At 50.6% G+C, this 22,694-nt stretch overlaps 1 protein-coding gene and 1 long non-coding RNA gene across 4 annotated transcripts in view; one reads left to right on the top strand and one right to left on the bottom strand.

Moving 5' to 3' along the window:
* RASGEF1A (RasGEF domain family member 1A) overlaps positions 1-22,694 on the top strand; it is a 308,494-nt gene that overhangs the window by 258,686 nt on the left and 27,114 nt on the right. For all 3 annotated transcript variants that reach the window (XM_077350860.1, XM_077350861.1, XM_077350862.1), the window contains 2 exons: positions 1,094-1,273; positions 17,943-18,071. In XM_077350860.1, the coding sequence (XP_077206975.1) occupies positions 1,094-1,273; positions 17,943-18,071 (309 nt within the window). The remainder of the gene's footprint in view (positions 1-1,093; positions 1,274-17,942; positions 18,072-22,694) is intronic.
* LOC143843974 (uncharacterized) lies at positions 1,267-21,039 on the bottom strand. The gene is made up of 3 exons (XR_013233767.1): positions 20,897-21,039; positions 12,473-12,558; positions 1,267-1,558 (listed from the first exon to the last, which is right to left on the bottom strand). It is a non-coding gene; the product is annotated as an uncharacterized LOC143843974 (long non-coding RNA).

Raw genomic sequence — 22,694 nt, forward strand, 5'->3', positions numbered from 1 at the left:
ATTTTCCGAGGCCAGGCAGCCTGTTCCGTTTGCCCCTCAAGAATTCCTTCCCCTGCTAATGTCAGTAAATGTATCAGGTCATATGACCATATATCAGGGGTAGTCAAACTGCGGCCCTCCAGATGTCCATGGACTACAATTCCCATGAGCCCCTGCCAGCAAATGCTGGCAGGGGCTCATGGGAATTGTAGTCCATGGACATCTGGAGGGCTGCAGTTTGACTACCTCTGCCATATATGGTCATGTTGACCCCCTTCTGGAAAGGCCGATGATGGGCCTGGAGGGGGTGGGAAGGGGAGGGGCCCCGGTGGGCGTGTCCACAGCTCTGCTTCCCAGCCACATTCTGCACAATTGCACCACTGCTGGGGTTTCTCGAAACCTGAAGAAGATTTCAGGGGTTTCTCAGCAGTAAAAGCTTTGAGAAAGGCTGTAACAGCCAGTTCTGTATATAGTGGATCAGCAAGCTGAAGGTGTGCCTCCATCGTTATAGGACTAGGCTGTGGTTCGGGAAAGGCATTTGGTGCCGTTTTAGTTGGTCCTAATCAAAGATTGTCGGAGGCTTTCACAGCCGGAACCAGTGGGCGGCTGTGGGTTGCCCGGACGGTGTGTCCAGTGTGGTCTGACAGTCTGAGTCCATGACGTTTCCCAGGAACGGAGGCTGGCATCGTCAGAGGCAGGACATGGCAAGATGGGAATCACTCCTTCCCCACATGTGGACCGTGTGAACAGTCGCTGAGCATCTTATTGATTTACTTATTGAGGGGAGAGGTGACAGGAATGCGATACATTATGCACACACACACACACACACACACACACACACACACACACACACACACAAGAAGTAAATTAATAAACGCCCAGCACATGGGCACAGAGCGATTCCCATCTTGCTGTGTCCTGCCTCTGAAGATGCCAGCCTCCGTTCCTGGGGGACGTCAGGGGCTCAAACTACCAGGCCACATTGGTAGACCCCACAACCGCCAGATACGATGTGGGTTGAGTTTTGCTTTTGAAAAGGCCAAGGAATCCTGTTTCAAGAGGGGTCTGACACGGCTTCCCTTCACTCTGGCTTCCCCTCCTCCTTTTGCAGGAAACTATGCCTCAGGCGCCCATCTTTTCCAGCATGCTTGGTTCTGGATGTAGCGGTCAAGTCCAGCCGGATACTGGAGAGAGGAGCGGCGATCCCGTTTATCAGGATGGGAGCCTCATCTCGGGATCACTGGAGGCCCTGATTGAACGCCTGGTGCCCACCACAGACTACTACCCAGATGTAAGTCAAGGGTCCGCGGTTGATATAAGGTGGAACTTCACATGCTGGTATTTGACAGGAAACCTTCCTACTTTTTTGGGGTTGCTTGCAGGCTCCAGGTAGAGAAAAGCTGGGAGTTTAGGGGGTGGAGCCTGAGAGTTTGGGGAGGGGAGGTCAGTTGTGAATCCAGATCTCCGGCCTCCACCTGCAGGTTGGCAACCCCATCAATATTTTGGTGGCGGCCTTCTTGTTTTGGTCATTGGATATTCCTTTGTTAGCACCTGCAGAAGATGATCATCCCTAGGTCTGAGAGAGAAAAAGATACCAGTTCAATTCACAACCTGATAGGAAACCTTTAGCCATGTAATCTACTCCACAGGGCTGTTGTGTGGATGAATTATGTGACTTTGAGGACCTTGGAGACAAGTCATTTAAAAAAAAAACAAAAAAAACAATGGCAGGGTTGCTAACCTCCAGCTGTTGGCTGGAGATCTCCTGGGGTTATAACTGATCACCAGGCAACAGAAGGCCGTTCCCCTGGAGAAAATGTCTTCTGTGAAAGGAGGATTTGCTATGTCGTCATATCTCTATTGAAATCCCTCCCCAACCCCACCTCAGCCTCTACCCCACCCCCAAATCTCTGGGTATTTCCCAATTCGGAGCCGGCTCTTGTGGCTGGCATCTTCAATATGCAGATTTGTTGCAGCTGGACTCTGCTTTATTTGACAAAAAAACTGTCCGGGAATTGTCTGCAGTGCTGAAATGGCCAACATTTCTTGGAGAAGTCTGACCGCCAGAGACCGAAGTTCATGCCATCTGCCCAGTGCGCATCTAATCTCTTGTCACTAAAATTAAGCAAGTGTATTTTCATCTGAGAAATGTATGCGCTCACATGCTGGGATAAAGCTTGGCATTTGGGCTAAGCCCCTCGGTTCGCATGCTCCTCCGTGTCCTGCTGAACGCGGCACCTGCTAATGACAGACTGGGGCAGAAGGAATGGTCGGGTAATGCGAGGCGGGCGCACGCTCCATCTTGGCACAGGCTCTCGTTTTAGAACGAAGCGACATCACCCTTAAACATTTCACCCGCGCGAGTCATCCCCAGCACGCCCCCCTCTCCATGCCGCTGCAGTCTGATAAGGCACGCTCTGCAGGGGCCAATCTTGGAAGCAGCAGAATGTCCAGAAGACGCTTGGCTTTCCTGAGGCCAAGGAGAAAGAGGCCTCCAAATTCTGTCTGCCTCATACAAGTTCTGCACGACTGCGTTGCATTTCCTAAGTATCAGCAGACCTTAGACGGAGAGCCATTAGGGCGATGCTGCTGAATCTGTTTGGCCTGTTCTATCCTGAGCTTTGTTTTTAATGCACGCGAACACCACAAGAACAGTTTGTTCTTTCATTCAAAATATGCAATGGGCCAAATTAGCACTCTGATCCAGAGTGACTGGAACTAGAACCCATGGCCTCCTTACTTGTACCTCTCTGCCCCTCGAGCCTGACCCATTCAAACTGCAATATTCTGATGCCATTCATCCATTCCCCCTGCCCTGAACCTAGGGATGCCAGCTCTGGGTGAGGAAATACCTGGAGCCAGGGTGAGGAAATACCTGGAGCCAGGGGAAGTCAGCGGGGCATAATGCCATAGAGTGTACCCTTCAGCTGGGTGTCGTGGTTAAGTGTGGCAGCCTCAGATCTTGTGTGGGAGGGGGTTGAGCTGCCAGATCCAGACTGAGAAATGCCTGGAGATTTCATAGTGGTGTCTGGGGGAGACAGGGACCTCTGTGGGAGAGTGTCACATATTCCACCCCCCACCGCATCTGTTTTCCCCAGTGGAACTGATTGCTGTTGTCTGGAAATGAGCTGTGATTCCAAGGGGTCCCCACGTCCCACCTGGCGGCTGGCATCCCTAGTTCCTAATAACAGAAATATTGCCCTATCTCTCTCTCTCTCTCTCTTCCACCTGCTCAGGCACCCCCATGCCCTGAGCTTCAGTGCCTTTCTCTAACAACCGGCCATGCCTGTCCTATCTGGGATGACGAACATTTCCGTGGGCTCCTAGCAGTACCAAGCCGTTCCCATTGCTTCTCACAACATAAACACTGAATGCCCACCAACACGTCTTCTTCCTGGGCAGAGCATCTGTTTTGGCAACAGGCCTCCAGAAAGATGAAATTCCAGTCAGGTCGGTCAAACCCTAGCCGGCCGGCCCGCCATGGTGATTTCTCTGCGGCAGATCACCCAGCGAAATCCCAACCCCTGCTAGGGTTGTGAGCTCCAGATCTGCCTCGTGGCAGAGCTCCACGTGCATACCCAGCCTCTTCCTGGATCCCTTTCTTACCAGTCCCTAACATCTTCCTAAGAGCCTCTTGTGGCGCAGAGTGTTAAGGCAGCAGACATGCAGTCTGAGGTTCTGCCCATGAGGCTGGGAGTTCAATCCCAGCAGCTGGTTCAAGGTTGACTCAGCCTTCCATCCTTCCAAGGTCGGTAAAATGAGTACCCAGCTTGCTGGGGGGTAAACGGTAATGACTGGGGAAGACACTGGCAAACCACCCCGTATTGAGTCTGCCATGAAAACGCTAGAGGGCGTCACCCCAAGGGTCAGACATGACTCGGTGCTTGCACAGGGGATACCTTTACCTTTAAGATCTCCCACCCAGCGCACAGCTTGTCCCACTGTCTCACTCACGTCCCTTATGTGGCGTAAATCATGGTGGAGTTTCCAGGCCACTGCTGAAAGAATTAAACGTTTCTTTGTGAGCCTGATAAGACCTTCTGCTCTTTCCCATGCTGGATGGGAGCGCAAAAACTGCAGGAGTCTTCAACAGGGAGAAGTTGATTTTTTTGTAAAGTTATGTGCCGCTCCATGCAGGCTTGTTTGCCCCCAGAGGTTAGTTTGGCACAGAGGGAAATCGGAGCGTTCACAAGACAGCAGCTCTCTGGAGGTTAAGGAATGGAATGTCCTCGGCCTCCCATTCCCTTGTGAGCAAACATTTCGGCAAGCATGCAAACAAAAATGTTCCAGATTGAACAGAAACGGCTGAAGGAAGGGGGGGGGGAGGGATTCTCTTCGTTCCCCAGAAGATATCTCTGCATTCTTGGTCTTTAAGTAGCAGGTTTTATTTTAGTCTTCCACTTGCTCTCTCTTCCCCCTCCCCGTAATGTTTCTTAGCAACACGTTCAATTGCTATAGGAATCCTCTTCATTTCCCCTTCTCTCAGTGCTCCAAAATCCTTTTTTGTGACATCTTCAGCTGTTCTAAGAGGTTTATGGGCATCCCTCCCCTTGCTTCTCCCATAGTCTTCTCCATTATGGAGAGCTAAATCAGCGGAATAATTTTTAACCTGCAAATTTACTGTTTTCCCCCTTTTGTTGCCATGTAATTTTTCCTGATGGGCCAGATAGTAAATATGGGTGGTCTGGGAGAACACAGCTCCAGGTGGGTGAAAGAGAAAGAGAAAACATCTTTTCTACAGGAACAGGCTTGCCTGTATTACAGCTGATCTGCACCCACAGGATTCTTCGGGATTGGTCCTGCTGATCTTTGATTCAAATTTGATTCAAACTCAGCCACAGAGATCAGTTCCCCTGGAGAATTTGGCAACTTGGAGGGTAGACTCTCTGGCACTGACCCCTGCCCTCTCCTGACTGCCCTCCTAGGGATGCAGCTTCCAGGTGGGACTGGGGAGCCCCCGGAATTACAGGCTACAGAGATCAGTTCCCCTGGAGAAAACGACTGCTTTGCAAGGTAGACTGCATGGCATTGCTCCCCATTGAGGTCCCTGTCCACCTCAGGCTCCATCCCCAAATCTCCAGAAGTTTTCCAATCTGGATCTAGGAACCCTACCCCCTCTGGTGGCCAGCAATCCTTTGCCCCCTCCCTCTCCTTTTGCCCCCTATTCCCCACAAATTTCCCATTCTGCAGCTGGCAATTCTAAAAAGAAAGCCTATCCGTGCTTCTTATTGGGGGGCTGGCTCACACGGAGCACCTCATCTTCTAGTCCCTGCAGCTCAGTTCAGCCATCACAGGCTACCCCGACATACGGTCAGTGCAAAAGCCTGGTCCCCAACCAGTTAGGGGGAGTCAGGAATCACCCCACCAGGATCAGACACTGGGGCTGGAAACTGGCACATGAACACCAGTAAATTCTGACCATGGTTTCCTGTGACATCACAACACAGACATTTGGGCGTGGAGGGGCCATGGCTGAGGGTGGGGTTGTGGCTAAGGGACAAGAGCATCTGCTTGGCATACAGAAAGTCCCAGGATCAATCCCCGGCATCACCAGTAAAAAGGGCCACACAGTAAGGGACATGAAAGATCTCAGTTTGAGACTCTGGGGACCCATTGAGTAGACAATCCTGACTTTGAATGTCAAGAATCAGTCTACAGCAGCGTTGTGTGCTCAATCCCAAATTGCCAATGCTGTTGTACTTTTTAAAATCATGGCAGTTGCATTTATAGCTGCACCCAGAGGTAACAATGGGACTGTCACCCTTCAGGCAGAGCCAGAACTCCCAGAATTAGAGCCGATCTCCACAGAGATCCGTTCTGGAGAAGACAGCTGCTTTAGAGAGCTGACTCTATGGCATGTCCCCCATAGAGTTCCGCCCCCAAGACCCCTGGGAATTTCCCCACACACAGTTGGCCATGCTAGGTGAGAGATAGCCTAAACCAGGGGTAGTCAAACTGCGGCCCTCCAGATGTCCATGGACTACAATTCCCAGGAGCCCCTGCCAGCATTCGCTGGCAGGGGCTCCTGGGAATTGTAGGCCATGGACATCTGGAGGGCCGCAGTTTGACTACCCCTGGCCTAAACGCTGTAAGAAAAAGTCTCATGACACTCCAAGACTTAACATGTGGATCATGGCAAAAACTACTCTGGTGTGGTGCAGTGGCCCGTGGCAGCGACTGTGCCATGGGATCACCAAGAATCGGACACGACTGAACAGCTGAAGACAACAACGGGGGTTAAGAGCGGTGGCTTCTAATCTGGCGAGCTGGGTTTGATTCCCTGCCTTTCCACATGCAGCCAGCTGGGTGACCTGGGACCAGTCACAGTCCTGATAGCGCTGTTCACACAGAGCAGTCTGGTCAGCAGTCTCTCAGCCCTACCCACCTCACAGGGTGTCTGCTGCGGGGAGAGGAAGGGAAGGGGACTGTAAGCTAATTTGAGACTCCTTTGGGCTGTCAAAAGTGGGGTATAAAAACTATTCTTGTTCTTCTAAGCCAGAGCAGATTTCTGCATCTTCACCTATTATACAGGATAAGTTGGAGTTCCCACCCTGCAGGCCAGGTAGTTTTACCCCAGCGCTCCAGCCACTTAGATTGGGGAAATTATACAGGCAGGGTGACTGAAGCTGCCACCCCTCCTCTCTGTGCCGTGCCGCTGGCCACCTTGGGCTTCGGTGATTGCCGAGGCCCCCAAACCGAGTCGAAGTGCACACCCCTAATTCCCACTGATTGCAGATAATCCACTACTGCTTCTAAGTTTAAGATTTTGGCTGAACATGCCTGTTTTAGTGTGTTTTTTTCCCTTCGCTTGTGCGTCTGCTGGAGGCTTATAGTTTTTCAAGCTGCAGAAGATCCAGCCACCACCCACCATCCAGTTATACAACCCAGAAACACCCACCCGTGGGGCTGCTGGTACAGCTTCAATTCTTGAGGGAACGCTACCAGAAGAATGTTGCCTCTCTCTGCAGTCATTCCACGATCAAAAGGGCAAACGCAGGAGAGCCCACGTGCAGCTGCCGAAGCCGTTTTGTGCAGTCTGTCACTTCTCATAGCAATCCTCCCACCTTCCACCCCCCCCCCCAAGGAAGGGGGAAATCAAAGAGTGTATTTTAGCTCCCAGGGCTGCAGAAATCAGCCTCAGAAAAGAAGAAGAAGAGTTGGTTCTTATATGCCGCTTTTCTCTACCCGAAGGAGGCTCAAAGCGGCTTACAGTCGCCTTCCCTTTCCTCTCCCCACAACAGACACCCTGTAGGGTGGGTGAGGCTGAGAGAGCCCTGAGATTACTGCTCAGTCAGAACAGCTTTCTCAGTGCTGTGGTGAGCCCAAGGTCACAATGTGCATGTGGAGGAGGAGTGGGAATCAAACCGGGCTCGCCAGATTAGAAATCCACACTCCCAACCACTACACCAAAGGATGACCAACCTTCCAAAGGGATCAAGAAGGTTAACCTGGAGAACCCAAATCGCTCCCACTCTTGCTTATAGCCCACCTATCAAAATGATGCAAACTCTGTCTCAGTGCTGTCCCTTTTTTAGCAGACAAATACTGCATGTGAGAGTCACGCCCGGAACCAAGGCAGGAGTAACTGGCCCCAACTACTTGACTGGGCGATTATAAGGTTAAAGTGAAGAAGGCATATCCAAAATCACGGGACCTCTCTTCTCTCTGCTCTTTGCAGCAGAGGCAGGCACTGCTTGTTGTGCTGTTCCTAAATGTGAATAGAGCAAGCCCCAGGGCAAGCTTCAAGGGGTTAACCTATATCCTGCAGGCAGGACCCACTGCGAAAAAGGCCCTGCTCCGCGTCAACGCCCACCTTTCCACTACAGCTGGGAACACAAACAAGGCTTTAGATTACAGGGGTAGTCAAACTGCGGCCCTCCAGATGCCCATGGACTACAATTCCCAGGAGCCCCTGCCAGCGAATGCTGGCAGGGGCTTCTGGGAATTGTAGTCCATGGACATCTGGAGGGCTGCAGTTTGACTACCCCTGCTTTAGAATATCAGAGCAGCTGGCAGGGCCTCACGCCCCAGCTGTCTGTTCTCCACCCCTACTCTAGAGAAAGTTGGCTTACTTATTCCACGTATTAAATACAAGAATCCAAGACCACCTTCCTAAATAGATGTGTCATCATATCTGTAGGCGACACTGGCACAATGTTCTCTTTTGCAGTGAGTAGGCATATCTTTCGGCTGTCCGTGTGTGTTGGCATAGCAACGGCTGGAACGTGTTCTTGTTTTGTAAGGCTCCAGGGCCCTCCCCAGTATCAGTGTGGCTGAAGTGTCGGCCTAGCCCTGGGAAAACCAGGTCCGAATACCACGAATGCCCGAAGCTGCCTTCTACTGAACCAGTCCTCTGGGCCATCCAGGTCAGGCGCAGCAGAGGCTCATGGTAATTGCAGTCCATGGACATCATGGGAGCCATGGTTTGGCCACCCTTGATCTGCTCAGACTGGTAGAGGCTCTCCAAGGCTTCAGGCCGAGGTCTTTCACATCATCTCTGACCTTTTTTTGGCTGGAGATCCAAGGGATCGAACACGGGACCTTCTGCGTGCCAAGCAGATGCTGTAGCCCTAAGCCACGGCCCCTCCTCACTCCACCACAGAAGCTTGCTGGGTGACTTTGGGCCAGACACATACTCTTAGCCTACTTACCTTGCAAGGTTGTTGTGAGGATAAAATAGAGGAGAGGAGAACGACGTGAACTGATTTAAGTCCCCATTGGGCAGAAAGGGGGGATCTAAACGAAGTAAATAAATATTCCTTTGAATACAGGAGAGTCAGTTGAATCACAGGAAGACAAAGGGTGTAGTCTGGTTGGTACAAAGGAGTGCCACATATGTAGAGCAAATGAGGATATCACAGGGGATCCCTGCCCGGGGGAAGAACATATGCTATGGTGAGGGCTTCTTAATACTCACAAAAGGGCACTTTCTGAATCATTGTTCCCCGACATGCTACTGTGGGTCGTACAACCCTAGAAGGGAACTGAATCAGACGTCCCCACTCATGACTTTATTGGTGCATCAGCCTTCCCTCCAGGCAGTGCTGAAATCTCACAACAACTCTGCAGAGTAACTTACTCAAGGCCGCCCATTGAGCTTCCTTTGGAAAACTAGAGATTTGAAACAGGCCTCCCAGACCCAAGCTGAACAGGCCAGAACTGCCTGCACACGAGTCTAAGGAGCCCTACCGAGTTCTGATGCAGGCCGTCCCGGCCACATTAGATCTCAGAAGCTAAGCAGGGTCACGCCTGGTTAGCATTAGCATTTGCCTGGGCTGTGGCTCAGTGGTCAAGACTCTGCCGAAGGTCCCAGGGTCAATCCTCGGCATCTCCAGTTTCCGAGATCAAGTTGCTGGGGGTAGGAAGAACCTCAGCTGCCAGTCTGAGCGGGCTCTATGGTCAGATTCCGTATCAGGCACCTTCATGTGCCCAGGTGCTGGGAGACCACCCAGGAAGTCTTGGGTGGCTCCAAAAAGGCAGGCAGAAGCTGATTCTCTGAAGGTTCAAGGGGGTGGCAGGTGACAGTGGATGAGTGATAGGGTTGTGAGTGTCCTGCATAGTGCAGGGGGTTGGACTAGATGACCCAGGAGGTGCCTTCCAACTCTATGATTCTGTGATTCGATAAATGCTCGTTGCATGTCTGTGATGTCTGCGTGCAGCTCTTCTGTCTTGCTTTCTCTTGAAATACGCGTGCAATTAGTCTTGGCTTTCCCCAGCTGCTCTCCCAAACGGCTTCAAATGTCAGGGAACTACCACATAGGCCTCTGTGGCTTGTCATTTCGCCAGCACCATCTGAGTCATTAACTATGTACAGAGGGAGGCTAAAACATATGGTGCTCAGCAGAGCAGCATCCTGGAAGCCAAGAACCTCTGGGTGATACATACAGCAGGTGAAAGGAGGGAAATGTTCCTGGCCTGTACTATTTTGGATTGGGGAGGGATTAGGATTGCCAGGCTCCAGGTAACGGCTGGAGATCTCATATGGACATACATGAAACGGCCTCATGCAGAATCAGACTTTTCATTCATCGAGGTCAGTACTATCTACTCAAACTGGCAGCAGCTCTGCAGAGGTCTTTTGCATCACCTCCTGCCAGATCTTGTTACTGGAGATACCAGGGATTGAATCTGGGACCTTCTACACACCACATGGATGCTCTTCTACTGAAATGCAGCCTAAGTAGGCATAAAGAAATCAGCGTTAGTAATGAGACAAACCTAGGTCTCGATTCAGTCCAGGAGGATGCATTGTCTTGAACCACAGTATCAGTTGCAATTCAGCAGTCTCTCTTTCTAATCTCCCTTTGAAATTCCCTTGTAAGAGGCTGCTGAATTGCAGCTGATTAAGAAGCTCAAGACCCAAAGGTCTGGGCCCAAAGGATGTGTCTAATTTCCACTTGAAACTCTGCAGTTAAAATAATAATAATAATAATGGATAGCCCAGCTTGCTGAATGGGTTCATCCAGAATCATTGGCTGTTCGCAAAAACAGAACTAACATTTCCAAATAGGCAAGGTAGATGGTCCCCTCTGGCATGCGCGTGCACACACACACACACACACACACACACACACACACACACAATCCATGGCTTAGCAGCAGACCTCTGAAGTCAGCAAATCACATCAGTTCACCATGAGCAGAATTAAGAATGAGCATTGCCAGCCTATTTTATCCGTGACATCAGATTTTGACAGCAGACAAGAGTTTGCTTTCAAAACGTTGTGCTTGACTCTTCCCTCCCCCACCTTCCACTGAAAACTTCCTGCCTCTTTTAGACTGAAACTATTTGTTGACATGAAGCCACAGGAGGGGAATGACCGCTCTTGGCCACCATCCCTAAAAAGCACTCTCAGTGGTGAGATCTCCTTCCACAGCAATGGTGACTGAATTATGGATTCCATCCGTCCACCTTTCTCTCTGAGACTCAAGGCAGGTTCTGTACCAGACATCAAGCATGGTCAATGGGGTGGGATATCCAATGAAGACTACAATATCCAATGGACCTCAAAACTTGGGAAACAAACCAACAGAACAGAAGCAAACATGAGCTTTTAAAAATGAGATCTTATTTTGATGAGAGGTGCGATTTCTTTAGAAGAGTTTTACAGATCCAAGAAGACAAATGAACAGGTTCTGAATCAAGTCAAGCTTGAACTCTCCCCCAAAAGCTCCAGTGACTAGATGGAGGCTGTTGGCATAGCCCTTTGGGCAGCCAGTGGAGTGTGAGGAGGTGAGTTTCACTGTATGGTTCAGCAATGTGCTCACATGATTTCCAACATGACCCAGAAGTGACATGGGGATGCTGGGGTGATGCACTGATGCTTGAGCAAAAATTTTATGGTAGAATTAGCTTCTACCATAGAGTTTTTGCCTGAAACCCAGAGCATTGCCCTGACATGGCTACCTCACTTCCAGATCATGTTGAAGTCTTGTAGGCCAGCGGTCCGCAAGCTTCCGCTTGCTGCGGACTGCTGTGGCGTAGTGGGCGGAGAGGGTGGCCCAGGGGCCCGCGCACGCGTGGCAGCCCCAGCGCAAACGTGCATGCGTGGACTGCGCACGCGCGTTTGCACCGCCAGCATGCCGGCGGCCGCGGCTTCCCCTCCCAGCCCCTCCGGGCCGCGAGAAAATCGGCCGCTAAAGCGGCAAGCTTCTCTTCCCTCCCTCCCCTCCCGAAGCGAGAAGCTTGCCGGGCTGCGAGCTTCTCGCTTCGGGGGGGAGGGAAGAAGGAGCCGCGGGTTGGGGACCACTGTTGTAGGCGCATCGCTGAAATGTCAGGCGTTCCTCCCTTGCCTGGGAGGTAATCCCCTCCCACAAACCATCTGATAGGTGTAGAGAGGTGGGCCTGGCAGTGAAGGACCTCTGCCCCACCAGTGGGAGACTGGCATCCGTAATGAGAAGATAGGAGTCACAGGCAAACTCTGGGGAAAGTGGAAAGACAAAATCCAGAAAGCTTCAGCCCTCAATTTACAAGACCGGAACAAGGTTGTCAATGATGGGATGTTTTGGAGGGCGTTGATTAATAAGTCGGAAGGGACATGACAGTACTTAGTAACATAGAAACTACCTCGTTGGGGAGCATACAGTTATAGATAGTGATACAGTGGGGTAAGCCACTATTCCTATCCCTTTACCAAGGCAACTTTCTGACCACTGCATTACAGTTCAGTCCCATCTACCTGTGCAGAAAGCCCTCTGGGATAATTCCGTTTTGTACAATTTGCACACAGCCAGGAGAACGAGGGCCTTCCTACTCTCACGAGGGAGGCTATCCCATGCAATGGGCACCTCCTGGAAATAGATGTGATCAGGGAAATAAGATCCCTACCATAAAAAGGAGTATATATCCATTGGACCCAAATCAAGCTCCCCCCCCCCCAATCGCTCTGACCACAACATTAAAAGCAAAATTGACATCACTGATTTGGCCTGCTGAGCTACAAGGGCGTTCCTGGCCTTGTGGAATCAAGTGTCCAAAAACAAACCTCACCGTAATGCTATATCTGTAATGATCCCCGTAGGCTCCGCTCGTCTCTGCCACGATGAACTCCGGCTCCCCAGTATCTGCCATCCTGTCTGCAGATAATTTAACAGAGCTCAAGTCAGCTTTAGAGTCTGGTAATTCTCCCATCGATTCGACATTCGTGTGATGGATTCCTTCTGCCAGGCGTTAAAATATCATGCCTTGATGGCCTGCTCCATAAACATAAATCCTCACATATTATATCACGTTAGCAGCATGACTATTGGTAATGAGAGAGCGACAGAAAGAAATGTTACGTGTCTCTTTTGGCAATTTAAGGAGGTTGTCTCGTTTCACACAAGTGTGAATTGCTATTAAAAGGAGAGAAAAACCATTGCCGATATATAATTGTCCGCTGAATGTACAAGTCAAGTGTGGCAGGGGGGCATTTTCAAAGAGGAGTATTTCAGTATTCCTATTGGTCCACTATCAAGTCACAGGTAGGGTTTTCCAGGCAAGAGACACCCTGAACTTCCTTTGTGGTCTCCTATCCAAGTACTGCCAGTAGTTGACATAATCCTGGTCTTTTGGATGCCTAAATATCAAAAAGTCCATGACTAGAGTTGGGTGCTTCGGTGCCCGAAGCAGCCGGTCTCTCACGGTGCTGGCTGTGCTGGGAGAGACCGGCTGCTTCGGGCGCCAAAGCGCCAAACCCTAATCATGACAACAAGTCACGATTGACAATGAGAGCATTGAATGTATTGATGATTTCATTTTTCTTGGCTCTATGATCACTCAAAGTGGTGGATGCAGCTGTGAAATCATACAGTGAATAACCCTGGGCCGGAACGCAATGTTAGGCATGAACCGAATATGGAAGAATAAGGATATCAGCCTTAATACAAAGTGCCGGCTAGTCAACGCTGTTGTCTCCCCATAACAACATATTGATGCGAAAGCTGGACCCTGAAGAAGGAAGACAGGAGGAGAATAGATGCTTTTGAATTATGGTGTCGGAGACGAATGCTGCGAATCCCATGGACAGCCACAGTTACCAACAAGTCAGTTGTAGAGAGGAGCAAACCAACTGTATCATTAGAAGGCAAGATATTACGGATAAAGCTCACTTACCTTGGACACATCATGCGACCAAACTCGCTAGAAAGATCATTAATGCTCAGCATGGTCAGCAGCCAAAGGAAACGTGGTCGCCAAAGGATCTGCTGGCTCAACACAATCAAAGCCAATAACAGGGATGACCATGAACCAACTAAAAGAAGCGGTCATTGACAGAGACGCGTGGCGGAAGCTTTCCTATAGAATCACCAAGGGTCGGACAGGACTGAACGGATGACATCATCATCATCATCATCATCCAAGTACTAAACCGGGCTGATCCTGCTAGATTTTCACGCTCGGGCAATGTGGAGGCTATTGGGCTGCGTTCTTTAATATTACCCATTGATACATTTTTCACGGTTGTTTTAACCCATTTGTAAACAAAGGCTCAAAGGAACTGCAAATAACGTAATGATCTAATATGCTAAAATGTGTTGTGTACTTCTGACAACATGCTGAAGATTCTGAAGCCTCCTATTGGTGGAATCTCCCCCCCCCCCCCGGGCCAATTGCTGCTCTTGCTCAGGAATACACACACACACACACCCTTCCTTCAGGCCTGCTGTGAAGGGAGCATCTAACAGCCTCTGACAAAGGCAAGACCGACACAGGGGAGTCTGTGGGCATGCGTGTGCTTTCCCCCTTCTGCCTAACCGTTGGCTGACAGGGAGGCCACAAAAAAGCCCCTTCTCACTTATTTTACTGCTGTGGCTGGCCTCCCTGCTGGAGGGCAGGTGCAGCCAAGCCATGCATGTCTCCTCTCTGCAACTCTCTGAACATTTGAGGCCTATTGCAGAAGGTTGCTGTGGAGATAACAACTCTGAGCAGTAGGCATCAAGTGTTTCATCTCCGCAACAACCTGTGTGGGAGGGCTCAGATGATGCTTCTGCACAACGACCCCCCTCCACCCTTCAATTCAACTGTTTTTGTCTGGGGAGCTGATCTTTATACTCTGCAGGTGAGCTGTAATTCCCAGAGATCCCCAGGCTCCACCTGGAGGTTGGCTACCCCTGGGTTGGGAATATTCCTTGGGGTTCTGAAATGGGGCTTCAAAATGGCACAATGCCTCAGTCTCCACCCTCCATAGCAGCCCCTTCTGCCCGGAGAGCTGATCTTTATAGTCTGGAGATGAGCTGTACTTCCAGGAGCTCTCCAGGCCTCACCTGGAGGTTGGCCACCCCCATGTTGGAAATATTCCTTGAGGTTTGAGGTGGGGTCAAAATGGTACAATGCCTCCGAGCCCACCCTCCAAAGTGCATTTCTGCCTGGAGAGCTGATCTTTATCGTCTAGAGCAGGGGTAGTCAAACTGCGGCCCTCCAGATGTCCATGGACTACAATTCCCATGAGCCCCTGCCAGCTGGCAGGGGCTCATGGGAATTGTAGTCCATGGACATCTGGAGGGCCGCAGTTTGACTACCCCTGCTCTAGAGATTAGTAATGATAGTAGACACGATGGTAGAGACTTGCAAGCTGAGGCTGGAGTGGAGTGGTGCAGATGCGTCCTGCCTGGGCTATGGGCTTTGGCCAGCCCTTACCAGCCAGAGCTTGTATTTTTGGGTGCAGACAGACAGACCAGCAAGGGTCCTTAGGGTCTGGAAAGTGCAGGGAGACACAAATAAGGGATATTTAGAACCTGTAACTGTAAATGGTCAAGTTCTTGGCTGGAGAGACATAGGGGCTGCAGTGATTTTGCTCAAGCCTGGCCTGGTGAATAAACATCAGTATTTGCCAGCAAGGTCCTACAAAATCAAAGGCATAAGTGGCCCAGAATTTCAAGCAGAGTTAGCTGCATTTTGGGACCTCAGCAGGGGGGAATAATGCCCTAATATCCACATTGGGATTGGTTTCTCCCCCAGTGGTTTGCGGGCTGGATAAAAATCCTGGATGGGCAGGTATATGTTTGACATTTATGCCCTCTGAGGTGTGACTTGAAGGTACTTTCCTCCACCGCCAGTAGTGGGAAATTGTTTTTATAGGGCGGAAATCTGAGCATTCCTGTTACATCATAAGCATTAATGTTTTAGCTGTGCTTGGCTCTTGCATTTTTAAGTTCTGTACGGCCTTTATATTTCTTTCCCCTTTCTGCTTCTGTTATTTCTTCTGTTAAGATCACTAAATGCCGATGGGTGTCTCAAGAAACAAATTTGGCCTAATTTTACTTGTTGCAAGTAACATCTTCGCAGGCTGTGGCCTGATCAAAGATGGACATTTGCATCAGCAGCATGGTCAGCTTCCAGTTGGCCCCTGGAGATCTCCCAGAATTACAGTTGATAGAGATCAGTTCCCAGGGGGATAATGGCTGGCCTTAGCCTGCTGAGATCCCTCCCCTCCCTAAACCCCGCCTTCCCCAGGCTCCACCCCCAAGCCCCCAAGATTTTCCCATCCGGAGCTGGCATTCCTACGCAACAGCCACGCTGCCACCCAAACACGTGAGTCTAAGACAGGGGTGGCCAAACGGTGGCTCTCCAGATGTCCGTGGGAATTGCTTAAGATGTCACTTCATTTTTTTGAAGATGGGTAGCTGTGCTAGTTTGTCTGCAGCAGTCAAAAAAAGCAAGAGTCCAGAAGCACCTGAATGACTCAAATTTCTGGAGGGGCTGGAGCTTTCATGAGTTACTGCTCACTATTTTGGGTACTGCTGTATCTGGAGAAGTGAGCAGTGACTCATGAAAGGCTGTAAATTTTGTGGGCCTTAAGGTGATCCTGGACTAATGCTGTTTTTGCCTATATCTTTAGTGCAGCAGACCTGTGCGTTAGACCGTTCTATTGGTACTACTCTGTTCTATGTGAACCGCCCTGAGCCTTCGGGGAGGGCTGTATATAAATAAATAAATAAATTGTTCCACACCAACGATCTAAATAAAAAGGAAAACAACAGCAACCCTCAAAGTTTAGAAAAACTCTCCTGCATGATTCTTAGCTTAAAGCGACCTGGGAAAGGGGCTGTTTGTATTCCAGAGCACATTTTTTTTAAAAAGCACATGATTAATTTCCTCTTTGTTCTTAGAAGAAGGCAAAAAAACTCACAACCTATGCAAAAAGCTTTCAGCAGGGCTGCAGCCAAACAGCTCTGTGCCTTCGGTAGCAAAACCGAGAGTGCGGCTATAATATATATATAGGATCGTGCACCCCATATCTTAGAACTCTAGGCAGAAACAAAAGTGTACTCGATTAATGCATTGTGAGGTCAAAGAGACCCCAGGTAAGTCATGGAAATAATTTTAAAATGAGCATGACTGTGCCAGCTGCAAAAAACCAAATCTATACTTCATTAAATATTTCACTTTGGCAATTCAGGGGTTTGGAAGCACCAAAAGCTGCAGGGAGAAAATACGAGACGGCATAACTTTGTCAATTTTACCCTATTTGCCAATTTCAGCTTCCCTTTCGGCACCGTGGGGGTCAAAGTGACTGCAACACCTTCAGTTTACAGATTGCCATTTACAAAAAATTACAGGGCCGGGGGGGGGGAGAAACGACACAGGTCAACTTGCCTAACTAAAGTTTAAGAGGACATAGGGCAGAGATCCCCAACATGGTGCCCTCCGAGGCACCCACTGACACCTTTCCAGATGTCCACCAAATGTTAGAAAGTGAGCAGGGGCTAGTGGAGCTTTTGCCCAGCAAGTCTTCTGATTGGCTGCTCAGATTTTTAAAAAAACAAAACATTGCCGTGGCAGAAACTGCCACTAGAAGGACAAGGGTCTTCACTGTGTGATGGAAGGTAAGCTGCAGCAGCCGTTTTGTGGCTGACCCCGCCTCCTGTAGCAGCCATTTTGTGGCACCCCTTTTGCGACTGAGCTGTCATACCTGCCCTGAAAAAATCACTATTCAAATTGTTCAAGCGTGGTGTTGTTCCATGAACTAGAACTACTCAGATGACTTTTGGTTAGCATTGTGGGAACAACAGATACTCTTGGGATTAAAAATAATACCTAAATTGCTGCAATATGATTTTCCTTTTAAAAAACCAGCTCCTGGCTCCTTTTCCTTTCCTTTCCTTTCCTTTCCTTTTTTTTTTTTTTTTTGCTGTCAAGTCATAGCTGAATTATGGTGACCCTGTGAGGTTTACCAAGCCAGAGATGACGGGGTGGTTCTCCATTACTCAGCCCTGATATTCCTTGGTGGCCACCCTGCCTGACACTAACCAAAGCACACTTCTGCGCACCAAAGTTCATGCCCTGAATGAAACTTTGTTGGTATTCAAGGTGTCCCTGGACTTGAAGTTTGTTCTGCTGCTTCAGGCCAACCCACCTGAATCCATTTCAGTGGGTGCTGTTAACATGATCCCATTTGATCTGTTCCTTCCTGGCACCCTAGGAAAGTATTGTCCGCTGTTCCTCTCACTCTTTCCCTTCTCCTCTCCTTCCCTTGCAGAGGACATACATCTTCACCTTTCTCCTGAGCTCCCGAGTCTTCATTCATCCCCATGAGCTCCTGGCAAAAGTCGGCCAGCTCTGCCTTAAACAGAAGCAGCAATTGGAGGCTGGAGTCGAGGCGGACAAGGTAGGGGACGGAGGCGGTATCTTCTTGGTTTAAAAGAGCAACGTGATTGATTGTAATCCCGTCTGCGAAATCTATTGAAGTCTGTAAGTCAGGCTTTCTCAACTAGGGTTTTGTGAAACCCGGGGGTTGCTTGACAGCCCTGGAAAGGTTTCCTGAGTGGGTGGGAGTAATTAATTTTTAAATGTGTTAAACATTTATCGGGTGATATGACCATATATGGTTATGTCAGCCTGCCCCCCCCCTTCCCAAAATTGCCAGTGATGGGCCTGGAGGGGGTAGGAAGGGTGGGCATGTCCACAGCTCTGCTTCCCAACCATATTCTGCACAATTGCTCTACTTCTGGCGTTTCTCTTAGCCTGAAGAAGGTTTCAGGGGTTGCTCAATGGTTAAAAGGTTGAGAAAGGCTGGTGTAAGGTACTGGAGGGGAGGGGCCGTGGCCGAGAGGCAGAAGGCTGGACATTCAGTCTTCAGCATCCCCAGTGAAAAGGCCCAGGCAGTGGTTGATAGTGGAGACTTGAGCCCCTGGGTTGCAGCTGCTAGTCTGAGTAGCTATTCCTGATCTAAGCTCTAACAAGGAGTCACAAAGGCTGGGTGGGCCCTCTCCAGGGTGACAGCAATTTGATCTGGTGTGTGCCCTGGTGGTGCTTAATAACGATAAGAGAACATGCCAATGAATGCGGCAGTCAAAATCATTGAGAGAGCCCACGGGATTTTGAGGAAAGTGATGGATATGCCCTAAACCAGCTGTCCCCATCCCCCGGTCCAGGGACTGGTACCGGTCCGTGAATCAGTTGGTACCGGGCTGTGGCTCCTTCTCATATGGTATCCCCTGTGCAAGGTATCCCCTGTGCAAGCACCGAGTCATGTCTGACCCTTGGGGTGACGCCCTCTAGCGTTTTCTTGGCAGACTCAATACGGGGTGGTTTGCCAGTGCCTTCCCCAGTCATTACCGTTTACCCCCCAGCAAGCTGGGTCCTCATTTTACCGACCTCGGAAGAATGGAAGGCTGAGTCCACCTCGAAAGCAGGGACTAACAGGGTCTAATTTGGAGCTGTCACTGGGGTTTTCCCCGCGCCCACCATATTGAGTTGTTTGGGAATGCCCCTTTCCTAGTTGCTGTCCCTTGGTGGAGGTGGTGGGGGGGGGGGGGGTTGGAACCTTAGTGGGAAAGGGCTGGCCCCACCCACTCCTTCGGCTGGATGCAACCACGGTTTCCCAGCCATTCCTATTGACCAAAACCGACACCACTTCACAACAGCTGATGTTAATCAACACGAAACAGATGCGCTGTGATAAGGTATCCGTGAAAGCCAGCTGTCAAAGCAGGGACTGGCAAGCCACCCTGTGAGCAGAAACCCTGGCAAGGAGCCGCCTCCTGCGGTTGTGCACGAATGCATCTCGCTCCGACTGTGGGGATGGCTGCTGCCCACCTCTCTCTCTTTTAAAGAAATCTCATTCCACAATGTGCAAATGTGCAGATTCAAAACAAATTTAAGCCTTTCTTCAGATCCACTTGGGAGGCTCCCTTGGCTCCTTTGAAGAGGAAAGGGCCTCTTTTCAAAAAGCCCTGCTTTGATTTGTTAGTGGGATGCCGATTTTGCCAAAAACGATAAGAGCGTTAACTCTACAAGGGTATAAAATCAGGGAGCGGGGGGGGGGGGGTGTCTGCCGCTGGAATTGCTCTACTTGGGAACAGCCAGAAGAAGGTCACGTAGAGCTAGCAACAAGGCCCTTTGCTGAAATGGTTGGGTTTCTGCATTGGTGGTAGCTAAGCTTGTCCGTTGCCACCTCTGGGGTGGGAAATGCCTGGAGATGCTGGAGGGTGGAGCCTAGGGAGGGTGGGGTTTGTGGAGAGGAGGAACCTCAAGAGCAGGGGTCGTCAAACTGCGGCCCTCCAGATGTCCATGGACTACAATTCCCAGGAGCCCCTGCCAGCAAACGCTGGCAGGGGCTCATGGGAATTGTAGTCCATGGATATCTGGAGGGCCGCAGTTTGACTACCCCTGCCCAAGAGGATATAAATGCTTGAGAAGAGCCAGCGTGATGTAGTGGTTAAGAGCGGCTGCTTCTAATCTGGCAAGCCGAGTTTGATTCCCCGCCCCTCCTCCACATGCAGCCAGCTGGGGGACCTTGGGTTAGCCACAGTCCTGAAAGTGCTGTTCTCCCAGAGCAGTCCTGTCGGAGCTCTCTCAGTCCTACCTACCTCACAGGGTTTCTGCTGTGGGGAGAGGAAAGGAAGACAATTGCAAGCCACTTTCGAGTCTCCTTCAGGCAGTGAAAAGCGGGCTAGAAAAACCAACTTTTCCAAAGCAGCTGTTTATTTCAGCAAAACTGTTCTCGGTTGCCTGGAGAACCATTGTAATGGCAGGAAGGAGACCAGTGGCTTTTGTATACCCCGCTTTCCTCTGCCCTGTGGAGTCTCAAATCCATTGACGATCCCACCCCCTTTCTCTGACCCCCACAGGCCCCTTGTCAGGCAGGTGGGGCTCAGAGAGGACTGGGACTGGCCCCACATCACTCCAGGCAGAGGAAGAGTGGGGAATCCGACCGGGCTGCCCAGACTCGAGCCCACCGCTCTTAAGCACTCCACCTGGAGGCTGGCAGCCCTGGCTGTCCTGCAACACGCCCCAGCCATCCAGGCCAAGGAGGGCCGTTTTAACTTCTTCCGTGTTTTCTATGCCAGGAAGAGCCCTTGGTGAATATTAATGAGGAGCAGAATGCTTTTAAAGCCCTCTTTGAAGTTTTAGCAAGGGCACAGTCGGGACTGGGGCACCCGAAGCAGCACCTTGAGCGTCCCAGGAGCTCTCCCAGGCCCACAAACTCACCACTATCTTTGACGCTTGTGGCAGCAGGGAAGACCGGCAACCACGCTTGCTTCTGCCCCTCGGCCCAATAGAAGGCTCTCCCTCTTCTCTCCCCCTCCCTTGCCCGAGTCGCTGTGCCCTGGGCAGCCAGGAGCCAGGCACCTGCCCCAGACGCCCCATGGCTGAGACCACCCCCACCTGCTCCTCTGTTGTCTTAAGGCAACTGACACCACTGAGTTATGTCACAATGCCATTGTTCAGCTGCCCACCTGACTGAGCCCAAGGGGCAAGAGATGCCACCCAGCACTGCCTCCTCAGGGCAACCCGCCCTGGCCTCTTCTGTAAGGTATGGGATTCACTAAAGCTTATAGATCAGGGTGGCCAAACTGTGATTCTCCAGAGGTCCTTGGGCTCCATGCTGGCAGGGGCTCCTGGGAATTGTAGTCCATGGACCTCTGAGGAGCCACAGTTGGGCCACCCTTGCAGATTGAGAGGCAGGACTTGTGGGGTAAGGAGGAAACTTTGGCTGCAGCTGACCTAAAACCATCAAGGAATTGGCTTCTGCCGTGAGCATCTTGAAGAACAGCTTTTCCCCTTCCTGCTTGGAGCAAAAATTAAAGCCATTCCCCTTGCTATGAACGAGAGTCCAATTAAATGTCATTTGTCTACACTAGCAGGGACAGGGAGGGAGGCAGGAAAAAAGGCTGCTTCAGCAGCAGAGCCATGCGGAGCACCGAAGAACATTGTCTGCGACAAGGGAACGTTTAGGAAGTCCCCACCTTCCAAAGCACGGGTGGAACAAGAGTGACTCATGATAAGGGAAGGGCCGTTCTCTTCTCTCCACGATCACACCCCGCTGGAAATTGCTGCTTCCTCTTTTCTGATGGCAGAAATATGGTGCAGCCGACCATTAGCTAGCATGGACATATCCATCACAGGAAAAAAAAACCCATCAATTTGGGGTGTACGGTGATGCAGGAAGAGAGTTGTGATTTTCTAAGACTTGTACACACGGGCACAGTGGTTCAGAACATAGGACAAGGGTCTGGGCAGCCGTGAGCTGCCAGGATCCCGTCACTGAGATGAGACAAAACAATTTGCTCCTGCTGTCAGTTTGCTTTCAGGGCCCAGCTGAGACTTGAGTAGAGCTGCCAACCTCCAGGTAGGGTCCCGAGAACTCTGGCAACTGCGACTGATCTCCCGGCGACAAAAATCAGTTTCTCTGGAGAAAATGTCTGCTTGGGAAGGTGGACTCTATGGTATGGTACCCCCCTGAGGTCCTGCCCTTCCTCACATCCCATCCTCTATGGTCTCCCCCCCCCAAAAAAATCTCCAGCAATTTCCCAATCCAGAGTTGGCAACCCCTGACTCAGGAGTGCTAGATCGGAACTTTAAAACCCTAAAGGGCCTTGGTCCAGGGCAGGGGTAGTCAAACTGCGGCCCTCCAGATGTCCGTGGACTACAATTCCCAGGAGCCCCTGCCAGCATTCGCTGGCAGGGGCTCCTGGGAATTGTAGTCCACGGACATCTGGAGGGCCGCAGTTTAACTACCCCTGGTCCAGGGGATCCAAGGGAGGTTTTCTTTCCCTTCACGTGTGTTATGAAGGCCTCCTAGCGTTTGCACAGGAATGGCTGGATTTTGGGAGACCTCGGCCTGATTTGGAGTGTCACAGAAGTGTGCCTTCGGGGGAGCCTTACAAGTCTTAGAAAACCAGCTAAAGTCTCCCTTTTGTGGGTTTTCGGAGTAAATTGAGCAACTTCTTTTCCGGCTTCTCTGCAGTCTTGTTCCCTGTGTGTTTTCACATGCGTTACCGTTGGC

The sequence above is a fragment of the Paroedura picta genome, chromosome 8 (assembly GCF_049243985.1).
Source record: "Paroedura picta isolate Pp20150507F chromosome 8, Ppicta_v3.0, whole genome shotgun sequence".
In the NCBI taxonomy this organism is placed as follows: domain Eukaryota; kingdom Metazoa; phylum Chordata; class Lepidosauria; order Squamata; family Gekkonidae; genus Paroedura; species Paroedura picta.